The sequence below is a fragment of the Nomia melanderi genome, chromosome 6, assembly GCF_051020985.1.
Source record: "Nomia melanderi isolate GNS246 chromosome 6, iyNomMela1, whole genome shotgun sequence".
In the NCBI taxonomy this organism is placed as follows: domain Eukaryota; kingdom Metazoa; phylum Arthropoda; class Insecta; order Hymenoptera; family Halictidae; genus Nomia; species Nomia melanderi.
This window is the reverse complement of record NC_135004.1, coordinates 12,686,305-12,709,839: the sequence shown is the minus strand read 5'-3', so window position 1 is coordinate 12,709,839 and position 23,535 is coordinate 12,686,305. Positions and strand designations below refer to the sequence as shown.

At 40.8% G+C, this 23,535-nt stretch overlaps 4 protein-coding genes and 1 long non-coding RNA gene across 14 annotated transcripts in view; 2 read left to right on the top strand and 3 right to left on the bottom strand.

The window, feature by feature from the left end:
* Sap47 (Synapse-associated protein 47kD) overlaps positions 1-5,511 on the bottom strand; it is a 128,293-nt gene extending 122,782 nt beyond the window's left edge. For 2 of the 4 annotated variants that reach the window (XM_031978947.2, XM_031978949.2), the window contains exons 1-2: positions 5,223-5,509; positions 1,026-1,238 (exon numbers count right to left, since the gene is read on the bottom strand). In XM_031978947.2, coding sequence (XP_031834807.1) covers positions 1,026-1,238; positions 5,223-5,359 — 350 coding nt within the window. In that variant the 5' untranslated portion in view covers positions 5,360-5,509. Of the gene's footprint in view, positions 1-1,025; positions 1,239-5,222 lie in introns of all 4 variants that reach the window. The other 2 variants (XM_031978945.2, XM_031978948.2) reach the window with 2 other exon arrangements.
* Positions 5,512-5,855: 344 nt separating this feature from the next.
* LOC116427963 (U7 snRNA-associated Sm-like protein LSm10) lies at positions 5,856-8,724 on the top strand. Of its 2 annotated transcripts, XM_031978944.2 has the most exons (3): positions 5,856-6,193; positions 6,274-6,391; positions 8,366-8,724. In XM_031978944.2, the coding sequence occupies exons 1-3, from the start codon at positions 6,054-6,056 to the stop codon at positions 8,564-8,566; spliced, it is 459 nt and encodes a 152-aa protein (XP_031834804.1). In that variant the 5' UTR covers positions 5,856-6,053; the 3' UTR covers positions 8,567-8,724. The 2 variants fall into 2 exon arrangements, 1 of the variants encoding a protein (XP_031834804.1); XR_004235184.2 differs by lacking the exons at positions 5,856-6,193; positions 6,274-6,391 and adding an exon at positions 6,448-8,284 and having other exon boundaries at positions 8,366-8,514.
* A 107-nt stretch (positions 8,725-8,831) lies between these two features.
* On the bottom strand, positions 8,832-12,548 carry Acat2 (Acetyl-CoA acetyltransferase 2). Its single transcript, XM_031978950.2, has 8 exons — positions 12,381-12,548; positions 11,779-11,900; positions 11,425-11,537; positions 11,089-11,288; positions 10,752-10,981; positions 10,489-10,677; positions 10,237-10,399; positions 8,832-10,168 (listed from the first exon to the last, which is right to left on the bottom strand). The coding sequence occupies exons 1-8, from the start codon at positions 12,427-12,429 to the stop codon at positions 10,050-10,052; spliced, it is 1,185 nt and encodes a 394-aa protein (XP_031834810.2). The 5' UTR covers positions 12,430-12,548; the 3' UTR covers positions 8,832-10,049.
* Positions 12,549-12,934: 386 nt separating this feature from the next.
* Positions 12,935-23,535, top strand: part of LOC116427961 (uncharacterized) — a 293,655-nt gene continuing 283,054 nt past the window's right edge. For 4 of the 5 annotated variants that reach the window (XM_031978941.2, XM_031978935.2, XM_076368716.1 and 1 more), the window contains exon 1: positions 12,935-13,063. In XM_031978941.2, coding sequence (XP_031834801.1) covers positions 13,018-13,063 — 46 coding nt within the window. In that variant the 5' untranslated portion in view covers positions 12,935-13,017. The remainder of the gene's footprint in view (positions 13,064-23,535) is intronic. The other variant, XM_076368712.1, reaches the window with a different exon arrangement.
* Positions 16,872-21,981, bottom strand: LOC143174578 (uncharacterized). 2 transcript variants are annotated; one of them, XR_012998738.1, is made up of 2 exons: positions 20,354-21,981; positions 16,872-16,967 (listed from the first exon to the last, which is right to left on the bottom strand). It is a non-coding gene; the product is annotated as an uncharacterized LOC143174578 (long non-coding RNA). The 2 variants fall into 2 exon arrangements; XR_012998737.1 differs by lacking the exon at positions 16,872-16,967 and adding an exon at positions 18,932-19,291.

Genomic DNA, 23,535 nt, shown 5'->3' with positions numbered 1-23,535 from the left:
CTCGAGTGGGAAAGGTGACTTCACTTATTCAATTTTCAATCACAAACCGTGAAAAAATGCGATATGGAATCGTGGACCGCTGTTGCCTTCCAGGCACGAATACACCGCAAACAACGTATTGACTCGAAACAAATGTTTGACGCTGCATATTTACATTTCTTTCAAGGCAACAGCACAATTCATTTTGTTCCAGCGAAATCAGAAATTGGAATGATTTCAATCTTTCTTCTTCTAAATTTAACTGCGTCTAGCAATTACGTGCGACTGAAACTACAACTATAGCGAAGACAATAGCATGTGTCAAATCGTACAGGGAAAGTAGAATGAATGGGTTCACCATTTAAGCTACACGTCAACCCAACATGAGTAATTTCTACCTTTTAAAATGTTATAGACAATCTGAGTGACACATCAATGTCATTTGACACGGATTAATACTGAAAAAATATGATCGATGCGACCAAAAAAACGACTATTCAAACTCGTGTACATAACGAATTCCCATGTTGCCGAAAAAGAAAGTTCATCGCGCGGATGAATTTTATTTAAACGAATTTAGAATTAACCTTCTGCCTTAAAATTTCATTCACAATCATACTCGCTTATAAAAACAGAATAAACATCCATGAAAACCTGTCACTATTACATTACGAACTTGATTACTGAGTACTCTTCATTTCACCGAAGGTCTTAGAAATTTCTTCTACTTGAACGAACAACGTGTTGAATAAACACAGCTTGTCCAAACAGATTAAGCAAACATCATATGCAATTTCTACTCCGTATTCAGGAAAATACTAGTCCATTATCTCGCGCCACTACCAGAACTCTTCAGTAAAACGCACATACATGAACCAATATCCATCCGACATTCTCCAATGAAAAGACTGCGTAAAGTCGAAATTTGAATGAAACCTTCGCGAATGACTGTACCCGTTGTTGCAAGGCAAATGGTTGATCCTGTTTATCCGGATCAAGCGACTGCATGGAAAACAAATCGGATTCATCGGGAGTCGTTTCCTTACCTACTCGCGTCGTCGTCCTTAACTTGTTCGGGCGGTGACTGGTTATTCGCCGCGGCTTGAGCCTCGTTCATCCCAGCTGGTGATTGGGATTCACCTTCGTTTGCCTGCGCGCCGCCGCGACTTAATCCCGGTATTCCGCCGCTAAACCAGCCCGTCATCTGCGTCTTCACACCAGCCAGCATTTCCAGCTTGCTGCTACCGCCTTTGGTAGGACTGCGAACCGCGAAAAACATGTTTTCAATCCACACGGCTGTAACGCACACCAACGGCGGAACAGCGGAACAATTTGAACCGCATTAAAAACGCGGCACCGCGGAATTACCACGGTTCGGGACGAGAGGCAGCGCGAGGCAAGAAATTCAGACGCGAGCGTAAAAGCGCTCGAGGGCAACGAAAACGCTCGCCGGTAAACTGTTTTCTGTTTTTCCGCGAGCTCTCTGGCACCGGTATCGTTGCCAGACATCTCCGAAAAGACGACGCCCGCGGTGCGTTCCCCCGGTTATCCCATATCCTCGCGTCGGAAAATAAATTCGACGCGGGAAAATTGAACCGTTGTCGGAAGCTCTCGATAAGTGGGATACACGTTCGAGTATCCCCGCGGTAATGGGAATTGGCAAGACCCAATTGACCATCCTCGAATAAACTTTTAATGGGTTTCGATCCGGTTTCTGCCGCGGTAACGCTAAAACACTATCTTCCTGGGATTAAGTTATCAAGTCGACGAAGAACCGCGAATGAAATAAGCATTCAATATCCTTTGAAATTTTCCTCGCGTACGAGCGAAATTTGGGAAATGGTATAAACTTTTTGTTGGTTGTTCAGGGTTTCGGTATTTTTTAATTGGATATTTTAGTAGCTACATGTTACTTGCTTATTACGGAAGATAATTATTGATTTCTCTTTTCTATCGAAACGAATGAAAAATTGTAACAACTGCTCTCCTCCGCGAGGAGCAAAATTGGTAAGAGGAAAATGATCGGATTTTCGCTTATTTCCCATAAATATGTTACAAGCGAGTTGTGTAACCACCGTGTACGCCAACGCAACGTTGTTTCTACGCTACTAACTCGTTTAAAGAGCCGGGTGACTTTGTAAATGTTTCGCCGTGGTTATAATCGTGGCGCATTAAACAAACCGCGCCCTCTTGACTCGTGAAAAATCCCGTGCCGAGGCTCTTAGGCGTCCTCTTTCATCGCTTAAGCAGGAAAAGGGGAAGAATACACGGCTAACATAATAATACATAACGATGATGGCCCTGTAATAGCTTGTATCAGATTCGAATCGAAGACAATTACTTCGAATTAGTCGCCACGCCACGCGATTATCCCCCGTGCACGCAACGCCGCTTTTCGATAATTCACCCCACGGTGAACGGTCACGCTGTTCAATCGTTACTGCTCACGCTTCTACGTATGCACTTAAAAAAGTTCGCGGATATTCTCGGAACCGTTGTTTCAACTTTCATGGAACTTCGAATTTCAGCGGCATAGCAATTTAAACGTCTATCAAAACCGAGGTCTGAAGGAACACGGGGAACCAGGGTTTAAAAAGGCGAGGAGATCGAGGTGGGCAGCGAATCAAAAAGATAGTCACTTTTCCGATATAGGTACCGAAAAAAAAAACATCGAGACTCACGCGTATACAGGGGAAAAAACGAAGCGCGAAACGCGCGACAAAAAGCGGCTAGTCCGATTGTCATTAGCAACGCTCGAGTGGCCAGAAAATCGGGGAATTGTTTGAATGCGGGAAACTGGCCGCAAAGCATGTTGAAAAAAGAGCAGGGACTCTCGTTACCATTATACGAAATTTAACAGTTTCGCTGGGAGGGTGTGCCGCGTTCGTATCGATTGCGACCTATATAAAAGATTACGTCTCCAACCCCTTCCTCGCTCCCCTCTTTTGTGGGGATATAGGTTCCCAGCTGTTTTCGGCATTCCTTTCATAGCCGATGGAAGCCGGGAATGATCGAGACCGACAACGTACAGTTAGTTCGATCGCGTATTCCTTAAGTTCTTAGAAGAAAACGCGGCGCGGGGGTGGCAATTTTTCTCGAACGAGTATTCTAGGCCGGAACTGACGTTCGTTCGATTGGCCGAGGAATGTTTATCCCGAACTATTTTCGTGGGACACCGAGGTGAAACGAACCGAGCGAGTGACCGTCCGGTGAATTACTAAATTATGCACAACCTTTCCGCGTATACTATCCCCCGGAATACCGAGGGTGAGATGTTTACCCCTGTTTTCCTATCTCTCTTCCTGCTCTCCTCTTATTCCGTGCGGCAAATGAAGCGCGTGAATTAAAAGCCAGCTCGATAGCGAACCTGGCTCAGGAAACGGTTGTCAGCCGCCTATCGTCACCGACGACGTGCTCTTTCCACCCACCCCGTGCAAATAAAGAAAAAAAAGGGAAACTTCTGAATGCGGTTGGATAAAGGGAATTAAATTAACGGGTAAACTCGCATACCTCTAAGAACCTCTGAGCTTTCGTGGCGCGGAAAAGGTGTCGGCAGGGAGAGAAGAATTAAAGGGTAAATTGTTATCGAAGATCCGTGAGGGGAACAGGGGCGGATGCAATGGTGCAGAATGTTCCTGCGAATGAATTAAACCGAGGAGGGAATAGTAAGAATTGTACGATGTATATGAATTGATGCATTTCCTTGGAGCGTGTAAAATTTTATATCTTTTTAACTGCATCTGAAACACGGTTGACTGGTCCAGTCGCTGGAATCGTCCGATACATTTACGATAATAAACGTGAGAAACAAGTACTGAAAGAGTCGAGAGGAATTAAAAATACGTTCCTCGTCCGAAAGGAATAACCTTTCCGTATTGTTGTTGGACGCTTCGAACTGGTTAAATATTACGATGACTAAAATATTTTTGGATTCGGTATAGCGGTCGAGTGTTCCATGCCCTTTCACAGGAAAGTGGTTTAATGGCGACAGTGATTTAGCGTCGACGAAGAGCTGCGATGCATTGAAAAGTTCACGGGATGATACTATGTATCGTAATGGTGTGACCCAGGTCACGAAATACTGTCTGCGAAATCCATTGTACCTGATGCAACTTTCAGAGAGTGCGGCCTCGTAAATGTCATATTTCGTGCGCGAAACCAACCGATAAAGCTCGTGTACTGGTTCACGTCTCGTGTCTTCGGGCCGGAAAATACGAAATATTCCGTAGCCAACGTTGCAAATCCACGAAAACGGGAGAGAGGATGATGTAATATTTAAGTAGTTCCAGCTCTTTAATATTCTGCCCAGTGAAACGGGAGCATAGTTCGCGAATTACACTATACCTGTATTTTACACGATACATTATGGATTTTGCGAAAGGGACAGAAGGAACTGTCGTGCTCTACGCTACGTCTATTTGACAATGAAAAATTGATAATAATCAAATGACAAATATCTAGGAGAATACGCACTGTTTTATGCCAACCTAATAATTTGAAATGACATGAAAATTCATTTCGTGCAGAAGAAACTATATTACGTTTCATATTAGATAAGAATTATATCGAATTAGTTGCACTTTCTACTACATGAAATTTTACTTGATCGAGTATATTACAAACGTAGAAAGTCCGCAGTTTTGTTGGATGGATCAATCGCTCGAAACTGCGTTTTTAATGTGTTTCCATGTATATCGGTCACGAATACATATATCTACCTCGTTCAATCATTTCGACAGATCAAAATACGTCTTTATCTTTAGAGAGCTTTAATGATTGGTGATCGCAGAAAGTCCGTGCAAAAAGGTTAAGTGCAAAATTGTACATATCGAAACCATATTAACCTCATTTCGGCTCATGGAACGTCGTAACTTTGTCGCATGAATAGAACTTTACGTAAGCGGAGGAACGGTTGTTATCGATCTAATTTCAAAAATGCAGCAAACATTGTTCCGAAAGAGTGTTCAGCAGCGTCGCACGAATGCACGAAAAATATCGTAGATTCGATTGGCAGTGAACCGAGCGTCTCCGGCTAACGACAACCGTTTCAGTTTGACAGGCGAGAAACATTCGCGTCGAATTACAGTACATTGCAACGCAATGTATAAGATAGTAAGTATCGTCGTGTCACAAATGAGATTAACCCCAGGAAGACAGAATGTATGCAATAAGAGAGACGGGGATCGTATCAGGAGAATTGCAACGTTCGATAATTAAATAACTGTTCATAAGATGATACTCACCTATCTTTTCTATCTTCGAGAACTTCACCTTCGGCGACAGGAGAAGTAACCTTCTTCTCGCCAGGCATTTCGGAGCCGCCTTCCTCAGCCTTCTTGCCCATCCATGTTGAAACTTGATTCGTTAATCCGGTGAACATTTTCAGTTCAACTGCGTCAACTGTCTCAACACTATGTGCGTGATATATCTCTCCTTCAGCTCTTCCTATCTCCTACGCTAGCAGGAACGTTACTGAATCCCGTGCGGGCTCGGAATGACGGGAGAACTTGTTCGTTTTGATAAGCGCGCAATCATGAACTGTACACCTTCTATAGATGCTGGTCTGTTGCAAGCTGCAGCAGTAATTCTTGAACTTGTCGCTAGAGGGCTATGAGTTGAGTCATCGTTCGGTATCGTATTTAATTTTAAATATTATGTATGCAATCGTTGATAGAGTTTAGATTGAAAATAAATGAAAATTCAGATGATTATGATTATGTAACTTAACTAAAAGGTAAGCTTCATGGAATTTATCGTTTTCATGTATCAATTATAAAATGAATGCGAGATTCACAAGTCAAGGTTTAGATTGTTTTGTATTTGTTTTTTTGTATTGTCTTTTATACTTTTTTAATTGCAATTGACTGTTATCATTGAAAACCATAATTTCAGAGTAAGATATAAAATACAATAAATGAGCGAATCATTTATTGATATTTGTAATAAATGGTACACGCAGGATATGAATGCAATAATGTATACTATCCATAAACTATCATGACATAAGAGAGATCTCTCAGATTCATTTCGCGTAGTTAGGAAGTGTTGACAAGTATTTTGATTACCGGTGTAGAATGAATCAGGAATCAAGCGGAGAAAGATTTAACTTGTTCAACAGCCTTGCAATTTTATTAAAAGCTGTTGAAAATGAGAAAACAACCGTGGACCTTCGGAACGAAGCATCAGTTTATGGAACTATAGAGCATTCAGACGCGTAAGTAACTTTCCTTCGAATGTTTTTGTTGTCATCATTATTGGTACAATATTATTTAAGATTTTGTCCCGTTGTCACAGTTTCATGAACATTGTAATGAAGGATTGTGTTTTCACTGATCCTAGAGGAGATTCTTACAATTATGATATGTTCTTCGTTCAGGCAAGAAACATTCGCTACGTTCATATTCCACCAAAAGTAAGATTTTAAAAAATAAACATTTTTTTTATATTTCTACATAATATCATAATCTTATATAATATCAGGTTATATTTTAGATAGAAACAATGTTAAATAGATTCTAAAAAATAACCCTTAAAAGAAATAAGAAAGTTTCTATTTACATAACTGTTACTTCTAGGTATTTTTGACCTTGTAAGTTGTCTATACAACAGTTGATTAAAATTTGATCTTAACATTGACAATATATTTATTATCAAACAAACACTCATATTAAAATTATCTATAAATAAAATATATATTAATTTTTACCCATTTGAATTATTCCCTTCATAAAGTTTTTTTTCAAATATGATAAAAAGTTTACGTTTACTACATAAGCCTTTACTGATTTATCTTCAAGTAGGATCTACTAATCTTGAAACAATAGTAAAATTAAACAAACCTTCTTGTTTTTTCACACCTTATATAAGTGTTAAACATTTTTGTACAACAGTGTCACTTTTTCCATCTATGAATGTGAAAATGAATATGTTTAAGTTTCTTGATTACGATTGCATTGGGTTTGATTTAGATAACACACTGTTACGTTATAATGTAACAAATTTGGTGCCATTGGTATATGAAACTTTGGCCACATATTTAATAACAGAGAAACAATATAATGGAAAATATTTATCAAAATCTTTGGAAGATAAAGACTTAGATTTCATGCAGAAAGGATTATTTTTAGACTTTGAGAGAGGAAATATTCTTCGAATAAGTCCTGAAGGTTTAATTCAAAGGGCATGTCATGGAACACATTTATTAAGCATTGCAAAGATTAAAGAAATATATCCCAACCAAAAATGGGAAGCTACTGATGCCTTTTGTCATGACATGTTGTCAACATGGAATGGTCCTATATCAATGAAAATGAGAAGCTTGTTAGATTACTTTGATATTTCGACATCTCTCATTTTTGCCAGATTAATAGACACTCTTGACAAAGAGAATGGAGGACCTTTAAATACATATAATGTTTGGCCTGATATATTAGATGGATTAATTGAAATGTATAATAGGGATCATTTTAAACTAGATAGGGGTTACTTCTTCCCTAGTATAAAATCAGATCCTGCAAAATATATACGTAAATGTAGTCCAGAAACTATATCATGGCTTAAAGAATTGAAAAAACATCGTGTTACATTTCTCATTACGGGATCAAATATTGATTTTGTTGAATGTACCGCTTCATATGCTTTTGGAACAGATTGGAAATCTCTATTTGATATTATTATTTGTTATGCGAGAAAGCCAGGTTTTTTCACCTGTGAAGAGCCATTTTTACAAGTTGTAAATAATCAAGAAGGTGACATAGTAGAGACTAAAGATTTAAAACAGGGTGGGATATACAGTCAAGGCAATTGGAAAGGACTTGTTGAATTCCTTGGACATGTATCAAAACAAAATAATCCTCGTTGTATGTATGTTGGAGATAATCTTATACAAGATATCTATGTGCCCAATGCATGTATACAATGTGATACAATAGCTGTAATTGAGGAACAAATGTCAGAAGGAATGGTTCATCAAGGATTGTCACATCCAGATGAAAAAATATTAAATTCAACACTTTGGGGTTCTTATTTCTGTTTGAAAGATTGTGATATTAGTACAGATTCATTTTGGGGCTTCATTATAAAGAAACATACAAAATTATGTATACCAGAAATAGATGTAATTGCTCAACAACCATTAGAAGAACTTTATTCGTGTTTTAATAAGCATGGAAAGGAATATGATGGATATTATCCAGCTATTCCACTTAGTATATCAACATTTTAAAATTTTAAATAAGTTAACCATTAATAAGTTAATAATTTAATAATAATATTATAATATTATTTTTATCAACTTGTATAAAATGTAAATATCAATCATTAATGCATTAAATATTTGTAATATGAACATATGCTTGTCATATTTATAATATATTCTTAATTTAAGATACGTATTATACCAGCTATCAAAGAAAACATACAACATTTAATAAGCAACAAGAGAAATGTACACTATACTAAACGCACGTTTAGAAGCATACGCACTGAACGAACCCAAAGAGAGGGACTTGCTGCAATGGAGAAAATCTTGGATGAAAGAAAAAGAACAGATAAAGATTCTACGAAGAGGAAAACTGAAAAAAATTGAATAATGAGAGGATCTGTATTTTTGTATAATTTTATAGATATCATTTTATTTATTTACAGTTTCATCTTTGATGTATAAAAATAATTTCTCTATAAATATACATTGCACAAAATTTTGTATAAATGTAATTATAAATACATTCATGTAGTACACAATCATACCTATGTCTGTATATTCTGTACCAAAATTTGACTATTCAACAAATTGTCAATAGAAAAGTTTTAACTTTTTACAAGAAATACTATAATAAAATATTCGAATAAAGGATAATAACCAGGAATATTGTATGTTTACAAGTAGAAGTTAGTTCATGATACGGATAATAAATTTTCTTTAAACAACTGACGTACCCCTATGACCATGAACGTAAATCGATTAATCGATCCAGTATTGAACAATTTATTCGTTCTAACGGTACGAATACTCGTGTACGATGGTTAGTTACAAAGCAGATTCTATATGTGACATATAGATTGTATTAAATTCAAATTGAATAAAGTATGTAATCCTGCTGTCGATCTTACGATAGATAAATAACTTCTCCTTTATAAAGATAGAACAAAACGTACATACTATATTTCATTAAAACCAACAAAATATGGCATAAAGTATGAGAATCAATTCACATAAAGAATTTTCTACGTTAATCGGCTTTTATCAAAATGAACAGATAAGTACTTATGTACCAAAAAAGGACAAGGCTGCTAAGATATCCACGATACATAGTCATGCCGCAGTTTCAGGACTAAAAGATAAACTAGAAATAATTGGATTTTATAGTGAACTAAAATCTAATGAAAATACAAGGCACCAAAGTGGTCAGTCAATGTAGCACAAATACGCGAACAAATGAATGTTCATTAGTATTTTCCTTCAGTAATATATCAGATACTGCTGCTTTTGTTCCTTATATTATATATATATATCGAAAGTAATAGCCTTCTACAAAATAAAACAAATTATCGTCATATACTTATATCATCTAGTAGAAGTGTTGTGTTTTCCAATTATAAGAAATTGGTTGTTAAACACATACATAACAAGGCATTTTTTTACAAATGTACCAACTGGAAAGTGTCAAAAAATGCGTCAAAGTTACGAGAATGTTTAAAGAATGTCTATTATTATAAATTAATAAATAAACTAATCAAGTAATTTATATTTTGTGTTGGTTGCCCATAAAATTTTCCTACTCTTTCTATTTTCGCTATTAAACTACAATTTTCGCAATACGGGTACCCAGTTATCTCTATTATTTGTTACGAGCTTGAAGTCTTCATATTTATAATTTTCAGCGTATATTTTTATGCAGTAAATACGAATCAATGCAATATTATCCACAGAATTAAAAATGTAGTTTTGCAATTTTTTTAAATGGAAGGTGAAAGTAGATGTCTAGGTACCCAGTTATTGACAAAACAGTTAAGCACCAACAAACTTCAACCTTTGCAGTATAAATACTTCTAATTGACTTAAGTGTTCATTATTTCCTTTGAACAGCTATAGCGATTCCCATTCCACCACCAATACATAAAGCTGCAACACCTTTCTTGCCTCCAGTCCTTTCCAAGGCATGTAACAAAGTTACTAAAACTCTAGTGCCTGAGAAATGATATTTCAGATATAGTACAAGTATTAATATAATCTGTTTATTAACATGTTTTATGTACCTGATGCACCAATAGGATGACCTAAAGCAATGGCTCCCCCAGATATATTAACTTTAGAGGTATCCAAGTTCAGTGTTCTGACACATGCGATTGCTTGTGATGCAAAAGCTTCATTTAATTCATACAAATCCACCTCTTCCTTTGTCCAATTCGCCTTTTTCAGCTGAAATATTTATTTAGCATTACATTATAACATAATTTTGAAAATACAAATTGTTCATACATATTGGCAAAATTATTGTATCTACTAACCACTATCTCTACTGCTGGAATAGGACCTGTGCCCATAACTCTTGGTTCCACTCCTGTTTGAGCTACTGCAACTATTGTGCCTAATGGAGTGAGTCCTTTTTTCACTGCAGTTGCTGCTGACATAAGTATTACTGCTGCTGCCCCATCATTTATTCCAGAAGCATTGCCAGCAGTGACAGTACCATCAGTCTAATTATACAAAAATTAAAATAATTACTATATTATTAAATAATTCAATTTATTGAAAAAAGGGAATGCTATACCTTTGTAAAGGCAGGTTTTAATTTTTTAAGTGTTTCAGTAGTTGTTTCAAACTTAGGAAATTCATCTTTAGATACTATAATAGGTCCTTTTCTAGTGGGCACTTTGATAGGGATAATTTCTTTATTGAAATATCCTGTAGTTATTGCAACTTGCACTTTTTGCTGAGATTTAGCTGCATATTCATCTTGTTCTTCCCTACTTATCTTGAAGTCTTTAGCAATATTTTCAGCTGTAAATGATATAATACATTGATAAATACACTTATGTAATGCATATAATGTTACAGGAATTCAAATGAATATAAAATGTATATGAATTGGAATGTGGTTTTTGTACCTGTTACTCCCATATGAACACCATGGAATACATCTGTTAAGCCATCTGATATTAAAGAATCAGAGAAAGTACACTCCCCCATTTTAATACCATTTCTGAAGTATGCTGTATGTGGAGCTTGACTCATGTTTTCCTGACCACCAGCTACAACTATCTGGCTTTCACCAGCTTTTATGGCTAAAAAACCATTGATAACTGCTCTAAAAAAGACATATATTCTTTGTAGAAGACATACTGAATACCAATGTGCAAACAAATTTAAATTTAAAAGCTTGGCTGCGATAAGAGTAGCATTGACGCTGTAAAGTTTTTACAAAACAAAAATTCAGTATTTACTTTAAACCGGATCCACATAGCATATTAATTAAATGAGCAGGTACAGATACAGGAATTCCAGCATTGATAGATGCTTGCCTTGCTGGGTTCTGACCTTGCCCTGCAGTTAATACCTAAAATACAATTGTTTGCATGCATTATAGCATTTAAACATAATTATTGTTATATAACAAATTACTTATGTATGTTATCTGTATAATTCATGTATATCTTTTATACTTTATGGAAATTATGAACTTCTTCAATCTTACCCATTAAATATAAAAAAATTACCATATTTCATTAAGCTATCTATTGTATGCAATAATTTGAATACATTGCTTTAATGAATAATAAACTATGAGTTTAGATTACCTGTCCTAAAATGACTTCAGAAACTTCACTGGGATTAATATTAGCTCTTGCTAAACTTTCTTTAATAACGATAGACCCCAAATCTGATGCTTTCATTGAAGATAAGGATCCACAAAATGATCCTACAACAAATACAGTTTAAAGAAATTTGAAATGATGATTAATTATTAAATATGATATTTAAATACTTATTAATTTGATTCTGTATTTATTAAAATATATACGTAGAACACTATATGCAATAACAATACATTCTGATTAGAATTTAACAAGTTTTTCTTAGTTATAGTTGGTTGTTAAGTAAGTGAAAGTGCCATCAAGATCTTCAGGACCTCTTTTATAAAGTCTATATGAATACACATTTCTAAGTCTATAAAAATGAAATTTCTGAATTTACAACTCATTGATTAGTAAAAGAAATTCAAATCTTACTGATTGTCAATATATATTAGGTCCATTAAGTTTAACACAGAGTATATTTTAAATTGAAAATTTGATTGTTTATATGATGTTATTTAAAATGGGTTAGTAGTATGTCATGGAATGAATGTAATAATTTTCACTTATCAGAAGATTTTACTATATAAGATATAAATTTATACCTATGGGTGTTCGAACTGCCGATACAATCACAACGTCACTTGCACTCATGTTGAAATCGTGTTAGAAATTACGTCCAAACTTAAGGAAAACTGAACGAAGACTGCCGCCACGGGCCTATATAACGGAAATAAGTTAGCAGCCGATGTGGTGACGACGTGTGCCAGTAACGGCATATGAAAGTGTGTCAAACGAAATCTAGCCGCATCCTTCAGTGGATAGTTACTTACACAGTTCTATCTGGCAATTTTGATCTGTTACATTCGCTTTAAGACTACCCTAACGATTCATTAAAATTTCATATTTAAAATAACATCGTAACCTACGTATACTCGCAACATCTATCTACATCAATATTATTCAATCAACAATTTTTCATTTATTCCAACATGACATAAAAGAATAACAATTACAAAATCCAAAACAGAATCCCATTATTTTCCACGCGTATGAAGATAATTACAATGGATCCCATCGGTGCCTTTATTATCTGAACCACCGAGACGTCCCTGACCAACGTCACCGGCGGGCAGACTTGAAATTCAACGTACAGGTGGCGCTGAACCACCAATCGTGGCGCCGTGGTGGTGCTCGTTTGTTTTTACCCAGCGTGCATTGTGACCAGTGACTGGTGCTAAGATGGCCGACAACAAGGAGGAGATTTCGGAGCTCGTCGAAAAGCGAGGTATTTATTGCGGTTCTTCGATTTACTTGTCGTGATTGCGGTACGATATCGTGCTACGGATCATGGCGAGATCGTTGGTGTAGAGGAACGGCCGGTCTGATCCGTAATTGCCATAAAAATCACGCCATCTGCACGTACAGTGCCCCAAGGAGGAACGATCGCGAAAATCGTCGCGAATGTACCAACGAATCGGGCTCGTTTTCCGTGTCTGTCGCAACGTTCACGGTGATCGCGGCTGGTTAACCTGACCCCCGTTGACAGGGACACGCCTGTCAACGAGACGTCACAACCGAGCAGTGCCAAACATGCCACCTTTTTGACAGGGCTACGTGAACACGCTCTGCTGCACGACACCCTTCGCGCAGCGTGCGTGTAGTACGTGCGACCGACCAGCAGACAGAACCACACACACCGTGCTTGTTCTCTTCTCGTTGTGTGTCCGCCTAAGCGCTATGCTCGTTACTCATTAAGGTCATACATTGACGGCCTTGCAATTCGCACCGTCGCTCAAGTAATCCCTCGCCCGAGATTACCGTTATCTCTTGCCGCGAATTTACTGCCGGCTGATTCGTCTAACACCTACGCTCCGGCTGCCGTATAGATATATTCGTATACTACCGAGAGACAGAGATAGAGACGACGAAGACGTCCACGGGGAAGGGAGAGAAAGAAAGAGAGAAAGAGAGAGAGAGAGAGAAAACGAGAGAGAAAGAGAGCACACGCGTGCGCGCGCGCGCGCATGTGCTCGCGTATGCGTTACCCACGGATTCCCGATCGGTGGCATTCGAACGTTGTATTCGAGCACCACCGGGTCCCGTGGTGGACCTGCACGGGGGAGGTGCAACGTGTCCGCCGCTACTCGCCAGACAATAAATACACGCGTTCTATCGCGATAGATCGTCGCCGGTAAAAGAGAATATCGGCCCGGTAATCGATTGCCACTTGATGGTGCCACGTTCTCCTGCCATTGTGCGCCGCGTGAAACTTGCTCCTCGCCGGCGGGCGTATTATTATCCGTGGACACGTTTTATTTGATTCCTAGAATGGTACCGACTGGAACTTGGACAAAAACAATCGGACGATGATGGTCGCCGGGTTCGTTCGATCTCGTCCGCATCGTTATCGGGAAACCGCATTTGGCGAACGGTCGTCGTGGTTTCGTATACAGGACGTTGCATGCGTCGAATTTCCCGGTGACATTGTGGAACGATCGCGGTGCGACCTTATGTACGTTATCGAGACGATGGAATGTTTAAAAATTGTTATTATCAGTATTTAAAGTCGTTCAGACGACCTTGGGCAGTCTGTTATTTTTGAGTTTGCCGTTCCGTTATTTATCTTTAATAATTGCGATTAAAGTATGATATTTACTATCTGTATATCTTATTTTAACCTGTGCGCTGTAGTTTACGTTATTTTTATCTTCGGTGTCATTTTTATCGGTGATCGCTACTTCGAGTGGTTATACCGACTTCGGTTAAATACCTTCAGAATGGATCAGTCTGTACAGTAGTGTATACTTCGTAATTCATAGTAACGAATCTGCATTCGGAATCACTCAGTGCAATATTAGCCACCACCCACTCTTATTTCGAGGATTGGTGCAATTTATCGTTCATCATATCCCAAGCGATGCGAGTACAGAAATTCGATTTGGAACTCGCATCGCCGATCCCATTCCACAAGTAGGATCTGTTTCTTTACAAATACCGATCTCGTCGAGGACGCGCAATTTGTCCAGAACAAATTACCACCCTCCGTGTTGATCGGTAGAAAATCAGCAACGAAATTCAACCTGAACCCGAACTCGAGTCACTTGGGGACGAAGCTACGCGTATGTAGATCAACGGACGAGTCGTTAGCTCGATCCGGCCTATTATCGTTGAACCAAAGCCATCTACTGGCTGGCAGCGTGCAACCGCGTGGCTGCGCTCGCGCCGGCCGCCACGGACCGCGCGCATCTTTCGATCGCTTAATGGTAATTCCTTTTTCGCCGGAGGAACATTATTTCGCCGGGAAAATTACGTAGGCAGCGGCCGATTATCCGCGGGTACGATCGTGTGTCCTGCGCCGATCAATCGGGGATTTCTGATCGTCCCCGCCGCCGTAATGCGATTAACTCGGTTACATGCGTCGCGAGTATTATGCTGCGCGCGTCCTGACACGCGCACCGCGCGTCGAACCAGTTCCCCTGCACGTCTCTATTAGAACATATTTTCCCGTGGGCAGGGGTCCGACTTGAACACGATAACTGCTACGAAAATCTTGAGCGTTCCGCGCAACACATGTTCCTTCGTAGCGAAGATAAACAGGAATAATCGTCGATTAATTGGTACCGCGACCCTTGCATTACACGATCATCAACTCACGTTATTAAACATTTTTATTCGCCATCAATTATCTTCTCAGAAGCGTTATCGGCGACTGCCATGGAAGTTAACGCGTTAATAAAACACCCAGTAATTTCAGGGTATAAAATACATACGCCAAACGACGTTTCATGGAATCGTTCACTGGAAATTCACTCTGTTTCGGTACGCTGAAAACGAATTAATTACAAAAGGTATACGCAGTATCGTTGCATTCGAAATATTCGATTTCGCCTGGTAATGAATGAACAGAACCTCGCAGGGAAAGGAAATCTTTACTTCGACTTCGCGGAACGAAAGCGCGCGATCCAGGTGTTAAAGTGTTAATACGCGAGTTGAAAGTCACGAGCGCGACTGGGATCTTTTGTATCTGGGCCATCGAGCAATCCATTTCGGCGTGAATCGGCGAAGAAGCCGGGGCGCGGCCAGCCATCGCGTGACTGCCACTTCAATTCTTCTCGACGTTGTTCGGTTGATGTCCGCGTTTAATCCATTCGGCCGCGGCCAAGGAGTTCCCCCGTTTCGCCGATATTCTAGAAGCATCGCGATGATAGCGATCTTCCGCAGACCGGCGCGGATCAATATGCCTACGCTTCAGTATTTTATTCGTGCGCCGTTTGAATAAGCTTCGACGGCGTCGTTGTTCTCTCGCTGTACGACAACGATGCCGGTGAATACGCGATTCCGAGCTTGCGTATGGCAGATTCATTCCGCGGACGTTTACTCGTTTGTTTATTTCCTCGATGCTGCCGAGGTGTCTGAGGTGTGTGCCGCGCCTCTCAATGCAGCCCGCTGATAGCGGGGTTGATGATGGCCGCGGTGGGACGGGATTTATTCGCGCACATCGTGGTGCATTACACTTGGTATTAGTTGGCTATTCTGTTTTGTAGGACTGGAAGCTAGAATATCTTCGGAATTATTTCTGTGGAAATGGAAAGGGAGGAATAATTCATTCACATGTGGCTATGAGCATTAGGCGAATGATGGGATATTCCCTTCCCGTAATTTTATTTCGTCTCGTTGCGTGATGTAATGGTGCAGAGAGGGTTCGAGGAAACTTCAATTTCAGCGATTTCGTGTTTCTCTTGTAGCTGAATTGAGAGAAAGAAATGCGTGTGAGGTATTTTAGTTGCGAGGATAGGTAGAACGTTGCATGCGTGCGCCGTAAAAGGTTCAGATCGATATCTCTAATCGTTTCGGGGAAATCACGACCGCCGCTTTAAGAAATGCACTTTCGAGAAAAACAGCGTTCCTGATTTAGTTCAGCTTCGCGACACTCTCGTTTCCTTGGTGTCGATGTGTCTAACTCGAAGGTTTCGTGTTTTAACAGTACTTCTTAGGGGATGCTTTTCAAGCTTCGAATATTGTATAAGAGTTTCCTTAGACGATTAAGAATTCGTTATTTCAATCTATTTTACTGAATATTTAGTTACAGACTTCCCGCTTCGACATTTAGATACAGTTCAAAAATATCCTTAGAGCACCCTATGTTTACTCCGACTAAGATTGTTTGTCTCACCGTGCCTGCTGCGCATCTGTAAATATTAGTCACTAGAAGCAGCGGCACCTCCAAAACAGCTTCGTTTGAGTCATAAATTACACCGGCCAAAATTCTAAAATACTCCGCTTACTTATTCTTCTATAAACTGTCCTTAATCAATAGAAATCCTGAAAAATTACCTAAGAATCAATTAAAAACATGGAATTTCCATCTTCAGATGTTTTTACGCAATCTTCTTCGGTTAATAATAACGATTCCAAAATATATGGACGATGATCGTTCTCCCGGCGCATCCAACGATCCGCAGGGTCCATTTGGTAAGCGATTCACGACCACACGGCCCGCTGACATTAGACATGCTCCGACGAATTTTAACGGAAGGAAGTCGGCCATTTATGTCCGGTCGCGAGACCACGTGCCTCCGGCTTTTAAACGTCAGTTGCCGGCGAATCCTAAACGCATTTCGGGGCCCGTGGTCGACGCTTGAGCTGGCCTGTAGAATCTACGCACAATGCGCAGACAGTTCGCGTCAACCTAGTCCGAAAATTAAGGTCGCTGGGTTTGTGAGTCAATGGTGCACTCGGTTTTATTAACCGGCTTGTTGTTAACCACCGTGTAAATTATCCTTTTCCGGTCGATCGTAATGCACCGTGAACCGTCCTATCAACTTTCACCTTCGAATCGCAACCGGCGATCAATTCAATTGATAGATCCTACGGGAAATTCAAGGACTGGCCGCGTCGAGTATTTTTACACGCGACGTTTCGTTTATCTGTTTCTCTTATAGATCACGTACGCCACCGCAGACGGGCATATTGTTTTTTCTTTTTATCTCCGAACACGACGTCGAAGGTAGATAACTCTATCAATTTAATTGATAGATCGTTCAGGAAACTCGACGGCCATAAATCCCAGGCTTTCTATATCCTGATTACGAGTCCCTCTCTCTCTCTCTCTCTCTTTCTATCTCTTCCCGCGAGAGCGGCGAGCGTTGAAGTTTCGAAATTATTGATCTGCATTAACGTCCCCGAAACCCGTTAAGTATTGCGCGTACGTTACGAGCGCGGCGTGCACGGCCGTGTATTACAATGTAAACGTGACTTTCCTCGCGATGGTGGCGTCAATAAACGAGTCCGTAATAGATATTCCTCGCCGATCTGCTCTATTTGCCCTCTCCGTCAGCTCGCTCCGTACATGTCCGGTGTAACAGTAAGAACGTCTAGCGCCGAATGCCTTCGATATATTCGATTAATATTTGACAGCGAAATCCCGGTAAAACACGCGGAACCAGCGTATTCGATACGACGTCGTGGCCACGGGAAAAATCACGCGTTTTCTCTTTGGCCGGCCGACTCGAAGTAGGATCTCTCGGACACGGTTGCAACAGATGACGAGGATACTTTAAGTAGGTTGCATTTATTTATTCTCGGTGGCGTGGAGAGCCGCGTTTGATAACGGTATACGCGTTATTGTTTTGGCTCGGCTAGAAACCGCGATCGCGTCCAGTAATATTTCCAGCGAATCTTCTATCGTCGTTTTGCTCCCTTTCTCAATAGTCCCTCGATTTATTTGCGCGTCGAAGCATCGGGAGGAAGGCGAAGATTTCATTTGTACTACCGATAAGCAGAGTTCTAATTATTACTAACTCGTCGCAGGAGGAAATAGAATCTTGTTTGTCGTCTCACTTGGTGTTAGCAAGCCTCTAATTTGTCTAGACCGTGTGCGGCGCGTGTAATTTACTGGCTGAGTAATAGGAGCATTCCATTGCAGACAGTTTTTAACTAATGTTCAGGAAGAAATCGATGGTCCTTTTAGCGTCATTTACTATGGTGATGTACCAGGGCAAAAAGCGTTCGAATGCGGGCTTTATTTAGTAAATAGAGCAATTGGAAAATGGGAAATGGTAACGGGGATCGGGCAAGAAATCTAATTGCACTGATAACCGATGAGGGAACTGTGCCAGCTTGAGACAAGCGATTCGTTTGAATGATTGAACTGTAATTAATGACGAACAAATGTAATGAAATGGTTGGTTAGGCAATGTTGATTTGTACTGAAACTTGGAAGGTGCAGGTTATGGCACTGTGTAATTTATTGCAAGAAGTAATAACCTGTAACGCTTAATCAAATTATTAATAAAATTCAACACCGTGTACACTCTGTAATTACCAGAATGAAAATTTTAATGCAGGATATAGTTTCCTCTCTAATTTTCTTTTTCACGAATTAAAGGTCTCAACTGCCGTTTCTATTTGTTAGTTCTCATATTTGAAAGAAATTGAGTGCGTTGCCTGTGCGAGCGAATAATAATCCCTGGGGTCCTCGATCGGTCGATTTCATATCCACCGCCTCGGGACGCTGTAAACAGGAAACGACGCAGGACGTTTTAAATTGGCTGGCATTTATGCTACAGCGAATCGGCACCACCTCTAGCCCTAACTCGTCGTTTAACGAATAGTTTCGGTCTATTGATAAGCGACCACGGTTCTCGGAGAGACCCGGTGGTAGTTCCACATGCATTGTTCAGTATAGGTGAATCGATACTGTACCGCCCTTTCTCTTGAAAGAATCATTCAACGTACACCGTGGAGTGCACTTTGTCATACAATATTCCGGCTATAACCGAGACAAAAGTTCACTTTCCTGAGCTGCAGTTCAGTCAGATTATCCCAGACGATAGAAGACAAAGCATTATCATTATTCCATAACTTCATTGTAGACCGTACAGGACCGAAGATCGTCTTCATAATTGACGGAGATTCTAAAGACGAATTTACAACTTCATTCTTCGCAACGGGAAGTTCTCTTAAATCTACGTACACACATATTGTACATAGATACAACAGCACTTAAATCGACCCTTAAACATAGCAACAAACTTTTAACGAGATTCTCATTAAACCCGAAACTCCATGGAACTTTCGATACAACGCGCAGAGTCCCGGCCTATTCAAACTTCCGTGTAGTAAGTTCGCGAGAAAGCTGTATTTGCATAAACATCGTTTGAACCGCTTGACCGAACCAAGATCCGTGGCAGGATTAATCGTCTTCGAATCATGGATTCCATAGAATACCGGAGTAATTCGAGTTCGCGGTAGGTCTCTCCTAACAGGCGCCTCGATCGGAATCAGAGCCTCCTAGCAGCTTCTTTCTGCGAGGTGGCCGCTAATTATGGCCGCAACGCTGCACCATGTAATACGTACTAATTACTTTAACACCGTTACGTAATCATTGACCGGCCACCGTTTTCGATCATCAACGTTTCCTGCCTCGCCTGCTCGCGGAGGGATCCTCCGCCCGGTGGCGAGAGGAAAATAGCGAAACCCGATTCGCAGCATACCGATTAAAGGCAGCGGCCGAACGGAGAAATATGAATTTCCGAGTCCGTTCGCGCGTTTCGTTTCCACGTTTATTACACACCTGCGTTCGCGGCTCGGCGCGGCGACCTTTGCCTACGGACGCGTCCCTCCTTGTTTTCTCCTCCATCTTTTTCTTCTTTTTCTTCTTCTTCTTCTTCTTCTTCTTCTTCTTCTCCTTCGTCTTGATCTTCATCTTTATCCTCGTCTTTGTCTTCATCTTCTTCTTCCTCTTCTTCTATTATACATGTCGGGTTAATAATCCGCGCAACACTCGCGGAATCTACCGCGGCCGCCGGTTTTACTCGTTTCTTTTTGTCTCGGCCGCGAGTTTCTAACGTCCGACTCCATCTCGCGATAGACTCGTTTCTTCGGATCTGACTCCGGAACGGCCGGGCCCGTCGCGGCTCGACGATTCCCAGCCGAATCCCCGTTGGAATGCCGTCAGACCTCTGTCCTGGAGTGTTTAATATTTCGATTTTGCTGCTGCAAGCGAAAAAAAGACGCGCGATGTGTTTACGCGTCGCGACTGTAAACAATCTGCCAGTCCCGCGCACAACCTGTTGCCAGCTGTTGACGTGTCGACAGTCATCAGAATATCCGAACGACGTCTTTTGTGATGTTTGTAGACTTCTCGGAATCTGATTTCCAGTTCAATCGGAGTCACTCGAACCGGACCGGCAAGGTGTTTTATCTATTTTCGAAACTTCATCGACTCGGTCCGTTGCGTTTTGTATTTACGTATGTTCAGGTATCGTGACTGGCATGGTGAATCAAGAATGTAGACCGGCGACAATTTAGGGTCGTTTGTTTGGTTAAAAGACATTATCGCTTTTCGTTATTTTACGTCCGTTCTGTTGGTCTTTTCTTTCCTTTCGCCATTGGAATCTAATTATTTAATCCAAATAATTAATCGAATAATTTCAAACGTTAAACTTCGATGATCTGTAGAACTCCCCAAGATATATGATACAGAAGATTAATGAACTGCATTATCTTCTTTTATAAATCCAGAACATTGGAACAGGTTTCAAACTTTTAGAAATAATGTATTCACCTCACTTTACGAGAATCGCTTCTATTGACTCTCTTAATTTATTCCTTTTTCGGGACGCCGAAGTGTCGATGGAATTAAACGACATTGAAACATCCTTGGGAATCACAAAAACTCTTTTCCAATGTTACCGGATTCTAATTGGAGAGGTAGACTCGTGTTTTCTAGTGTGTATTTCCAGTTAGCAACGAGTCCTCGTGACATTGATCTCGAGACGCGTAGCACGCATTAGTTGACTGGTGCTCGAATAACAATAACTCTTCGCGATCATCTCATCTCGTGCTGCCGCTAATATTTCTTACCTTATAAAAATGTATGTATGAAAGTTCCGGTTAATAACGTCTTTAATTCGCATCTAGCCCTTTTACGCGCTCTCTTAAGTACTCGCTCACGTATTATTATTACACTCGTGTTACTTCTGCGCCGGCCGCAGCGCAACAAAACCGCCGTCATTACCATGCTTATTACAGAGCAGAACGAAAAAAAGGAAGATATTTTAACGATTTAACGGATAACGAGCCCCGTAATTGACAAAATAAATGTTTCATTGTGCCCGGTTTCCCACGAGTAATCAATGAACTTTATGAAATTCGCACGAACATCCACGATCTATTCATCCGAGCGGTCGCGGCACTAAATTATTCAATTCCGCGAGCCCGGCAGCAACAAAGCACCGCTTACGTAATCGCCCACGCTTCTATCGTGGATCCTCTCCGCCAGTGGCGGCTCGCGGATTTTTACGTTTGACTCGCTGCAGGCTGCTTACTCGCGTAACCGTCAGCCTTGGATTATCAAATCGGCTCGACGATTCTCTTTGGTTGCAAGCATGTTAACTCTCCACAGGGGCGTTTCACTTTAAATTAATTATCTAATTCCATTCGCTACCTTGAGTAAAGAATTCATTAAATCAACAAGATGCCAATATAAGGGCACATGATTTGAAACTTTCATACACAGGCCTAAACGTCCCGCATCGCTGTAACTTAAAAATCACAAACTATATTCAATTTAATACAATTATAAATACTACCGAATACATTATTAATTCGTATTTACAGGTTGGCATTTATTAATATCACACTACATAAATTTTCCTGTTTCCAAAAATAAATTCGGCGTATAAGGAATAAATAATCCAAATGCCGAAGTCTCTAATACTCGGAGAAATGCCGAAGATCGCAATACCAACGATTTCTCGAATATTTCATCTCTCCACGTTCACAGCAAATATTCGAAGAGATACCTCCCTCGATGTTCCGTTCTCCGCGACTCGCGTCTGACAATAAGCGTCCGGACAGATAAGATAGTTATCGAGTATCGCGATCATTCGCGATCACCTCGGAATGATTCCGCTGGAAAGCTGAAAAGAACCTGGCGGGCTGGGCGGGAACACCGGCCGTTGGCCGGCTGTCCGTGCGCGCGATTTATTAGGACATAAATTGGCGCATGCGTCACAGCCGTGTACGTGACTAACCGGAACTTTCCTTCCACGGTAACGCACGTGGATCACGCGGTATGCGCGATGGATGGATGCGATCTCTCGCGCGGTCCCCGCTAGCCTAGAAACCGCCCGAGGAAAGTCCATCGGGAAGAAACGAATGGCCGCCACCACGGTTTCACACGTCGCGGGCATTAAACGCGCCGCGAGGTTCCGACGGTTTCTATGCCGCCGCGGCGGGGACCGCTCATCGTTCATCGTTTTACGGGCTAGAAACAAAACGGGCCCCGCCGCGTGAAAGTCGGTCGGCCACACAGTCGCCGCGACTCTTTCGATCTGCCTCGCAGCCCGACGAATACGTTGGACCATTTGTCTTCCGGTGTGATCGATAACGCCGGGATTCCGCGGGAGATCGCACTCGCCGATTAGATCACGCGGGCCTTTATGCGTTCACCGTGGATACGCGGCTCGGCGGAGACTTTTAACGAAGTTTCACGTGGATCCGAGATTCTCCTTAATTCAGCAAAAAAGACGTTTATCGACGTTGAAAGATTTTATCTAATTCTCCGCATCGTTTACCTCGAGCGCCTTGTCGGATGAAAGTTGGAGCCGGCCGCTTGCAATCTATGATAAAGTTCATTCCGTTGTTACCCCCCTGTTACGCGTTCATTAGCCTCTGCATTTTGGTATCCAAGATATTTCCGTTTTCCCGCGATTTCCTTGTAAAAGTCGTATCGCTAATTGATAGGTGGCC

Excerpts from the sequence above, each read along its gene's own strand:
- LOC116427963 (XM_031978944.2), top strand. The coding sequence starts at position 6,054 with ATGAATCAGGAATCAAGCGGAGAAAGATTTAACTTGTTCAACAGCCTT. Across the intron at positions 6,194-6,273 it reads ACTATAGAGCATTCAGACGC|TTTCATGAACATTGTAATGA; the intron begins GTAAGTAACTTT and ends CCGTTGTCACAG. Across the intron at positions 6,392-8,365 it reads ACGTTCATATTCCACCAAAA|ATACGTATTATACCAGCTAT; the intron begins GTAAGATTTTAA and ends TCTTAATTTAAG.
- Acat2 (XM_031978950.2), bottom strand. The coding sequence starts at position 12,429 with ATGAGTGCAAGTGACGTTGTGATTGTATCGGCAGTTCGAACACCCATA. Across the intron at positions 11,901-12,380 it reads GGCAGTTCGAACACCCATAG|GATCATTTTGTGGATCCTTA; the intron begins GTATAAATTTAT and ends TATTTGTTGTAG. Across the intron at positions 11,538-11,778 it reads CTGAAGTCATTTTAGGACAG|GTATTAACTGCAGGGCAAGG; the intron begins GTAATCTAAACT and ends ATTGTATTTTAG.